Source organism: Plasmodium reichenowi, chromosome 12 (genome assembly GCF_001601855.1).
Source record: "Plasmodium reichenowi strain SY57 chromosome 12, whole genome shotgun sequence".
NCBI lineage: Eukaryota > Apicomplexa > Aconoidasida > Haemosporida > Plasmodiidae > Plasmodium > Plasmodium reichenowi.
The window spans coordinates 1,503,845-1,507,703 of NC_033657.1; the positions used below are offsets into that span (position 1 = coordinate 1,503,845).

General features: G+C 21.1%; 1 protein-coding gene across 1 annotated transcript; it reads right to left on the reverse strand.

The window, feature by feature from the left end:
* Positions 1-1,212: 1,212 nt before the first annotated feature.
* PRSY57_1238200 (HD superfamily phosphohydrolase protein) lies at positions 1,213-3,651 on the reverse strand (the record flags this gene model as incomplete). The annotated part of the gene is made up of 1 exon (XM_012908800.2): positions 1,213-3,651. The coding sequence occupies one exon, from the start codon at positions 3,649-3,651 to the stop codon at positions 1,213-1,215; it is 2,439 nt and encodes an 812-aa protein (XP_012764254.2).
* Between the last annotated feature and the right edge of the window lie 208 nt (positions 3,652-3,859).

Sequence of the window (3,859 nt, forward strand, 5' to 3'; positions counted from 1 at the left end):
AAATTTTTTTTTAAAAATTTTTTTTTTTTTTTTTTTTTTTAAAATTTTTTTTTTTTTTTTAAAATTTTTTTTTTTTTTTTTTTTTTTTTTTTTTAAATTTTTTTTTTTTTTTTTTTTTTTTTTAATTCGACTGTGCTTTTAATTGTATGCAAAAAAAAAAAAAAAAAAAAGAAAGGAACGAAAAATGAATGAATCCTTTATAGATATATAAGATCTTTATTTTATATGGGAGTTGTTCCGTATTATGTTTTAAATTTATTCTCTACTTTAAAAGGCTGGATGTTATTTGTTTTTATATTTATTGTTTTTTTATTATTATTTTTTCTTGAATATTCCTATTGGAAGGCATTTGGTTTATGAGGTTATAAAATATGTTTGTATAACATATAATATATAAGTATTAAAATATGAAATAATATTAATTAGTGTTTACATATATATGAACTTTATACACGGTTAATAAATATATACACATTGATATTATAATGCTATTGAAATATACTATTTCATTATAAATGATAAAAAAAAAGAAAATATATTAAATCTATAATTTTTTATATATACGTACATATTTACTTTATATACTCATAATTATGAAATATAAAGCATCTATTTTAAAGAAATTTTGTTCCCTTTATAACACATTAATATATTGTTGTAAAATATAAAGAATAATTAAATGTGAAGTCTTAACGTAAAAATAAAATAATTTTCGCAAATATATATATATATGTGTGTTTCATTTTTTTATGCCCACACATGTGTATATATTTATAAAATTAAATGTCTTATAAAAAGCCTTTCCCCCCTTCAATAAATAAACTATAAATATTAAAGAAATCTAATTCATTTATTTGTCCATTTTATTTTATTTAAAGAAGCACATGGTTCTACATAAGATAAATAATTATGAAAGGTATATGTATAAATATGAGCACATGCTACTATAAAATATATATATATATATATATATATATATATATATATATTTATATTTACTTTATATCTTATAATAAAATATAGATAAAAAAATAATAATGAAAAATTAAATATTCATATAAAAAAATAAAATATATACATATATATATATATATATATATATACAAATATGTTACACATTATATGCACGTCCTTTTTGTTACATTCATTTTGGACGCATCTACATTATTATACTTATAATATAGACTATATATTTAAAATATTTCCTTTTTTTTAACAATTCTTTTGTTTTTTATGAAGAGGCGAAGATGCCGTAAAAACCTCACTGGATATAAAATTCAGATGGGCTTGTTTGGCTAGATGTGCTACTTTTTTATTTTTACAATACAATCTCACATTACACTCTTCAAAGTATCGAGGATGAGTACCTCTATATTCTTTATGTGCTATAAATGCCTCATCTTCATTATCTGAGGTATAAAAATAAACTGAATCGAGGGGATCATTTGCTCCCATTCCATAATTCAAATAATTCCAATCGATGATAATATCATCAGGACTTAATCCATGAGCATAACGAGCAATTTTTTCTTCGTTAGTTATATCTTTTAAATATTCGATTAATTTTGGTTCAGTAATATTAATTTCGGATATATATTTATATGTGTATTCTGAATTTCTATCATATATGACAGAGTTAATTAAGTTTAGGGAATGGTTAAGTTTTTCATCATATTTGCACACCTTGGCTTTTTTTTTAATATCATAAATAATAGAGGAATCAGTAAGATCTAGGAATGAGTCTAAGTCATTTAAAGATTCTGACCATTTAAATATATCGTCAGCTAAACGGAAACCATCACAGAGCATAAGTTCCATGGCTCTTACTTTTCTGTGTGTATATACTTGTTTAAATAATGAAAATCTGTTCATATAGACTGTCCATACAGGATGAATTTCTTTAACATTATATGTTATGTGCCCATTAATGACTGCGCTTTGACCAATAATACGATTACAATTTAATGAAGGTAAAGTACCGTTCGGTGGAGCGATTGTTGCATCTCTTTGTAAATAATCAAATCTATCAGCATCTAATCCGTTTTTATTATTACATATAATATCAAATGAAGCAGTTATTAATGAATCTATAGGATCTATTCCAGAAAATGTTTTGTTATTCTCTGTTCCTTTTATCAATTTTTTAATAATTTTAATATCACTAACATCTAGTACGTCATCTTGATCTATTAAATTTTCTATTATATGTTCAGCAATATTTAAGGACATAGAAGCATGATTCCATTTATGATCTGTATCTTCTTTTTTATAATTCATAAAGAAGCTTTCGAATGTATGACTAAAAGGTCCATGTCCTAAATCATGACATAAACCAGCAATTTGAACACATCTAAGCATTCTTTTTAATTCTCCATGATAAGGTGATAAATTAGATCTATTACATAAATGAGTAAAATATTTCGCCGATAAGAAACCAACACCAAGACTATGTTCAAATCTACTATGTGTAGCTCCTGGATATACATATTGGCATGCTCCCAATTGTGATAAGCTTCTTAATCTTTGAAAGAAAGGATTATCTATAATATTTTTAAATGTCCAATTATCGAATTCAATAAATTGATGAATTTTATCACAGAGTGTTTTTGTATTTTTTTTTTTTTTAGTAGTTTTATTATTATTTTTATTATATTGATTAAATATATTACTACAAAAAATTCTATTCTTTTTAACTTTTAGAATAAAATTTATAATTAGTATAAATTCACTAAGTGAAATTCCAATTTCATTTTTCATCCATTCAAATTTTTTGGCTTCAATAATATTTTTTAATAATGTTATATTTAGAATATTATATTTTTCTAATTTTTCATATACATTTTGTAAATTTAAATAAATACACATAATTAATATATCATTAGTTTCTATAATATCATAAATATATTTTATTAATTTCTCTTTATCTTTATCATTAACATGAAATATGTTAATAATATCAGAATTAATATATATATCAAAATATACATATTCATTATTATAAGTACATTCCTTTTTTTTCTTTTCATAATAATTATTCATTTCATTAATTTCCATTACGTTTGAATGTTTAGGGTGTAGTGTTGTTGTATTATTTTCTTCTTTATTATTAGAAGGGTTCATTTTATTTAACTCTGTATTGGATAAAATGTTATTATATTCTTCGTTTTTAAGTGTATTATTAATAAATTCATCTTTATTATATAAATGATTATTATTATTATTATTATTTATATTATTATTATTCTTTGATGTATTTATTGAACTTTTTAATATATCGTTAATGTTGCTATTCTTTCCCTGTAAGGTTCCGTTTTTTATATTACATATATCCTTATCGTATACAATTGTTGGAAGTTCATTATCTTGTTTTAATTTATTATTTGCACAAAGAACATTTTTATGGCCTTTCCAATTTATATTTAATTTATGAATTGATGTGTCTTCACCACTATCATTACTATATACATCTGTCATACAATTACTAAACTTAAAGAATGATACAGAAAATATTAAATCATATATTGTTCTAATATTCTTCAATTCAAATACATGCAAAACTTTTTTCTCATTGTCTAATGATATATTACGGACAAAATTTTGCAAACTACATTTCACATTTAAATTATGATTAATATCACATTTTATCTCCATTTTTTTTTTTTTTTTTTTTGAAATATATATGTATGTAATATAATTCTTTTTTTTTTTTTAATTGTATTGGTGCTTTTATACTTTTATCTATTTTAAATTTTTAATTATGATATATGACAAAATTGAATCAAATTCAATTTAATATGCACAAATAAAATATACAAAATCAAAAAAAAAAAAAAAAAAAAAAAAAAAGTAAAGAAAGAAA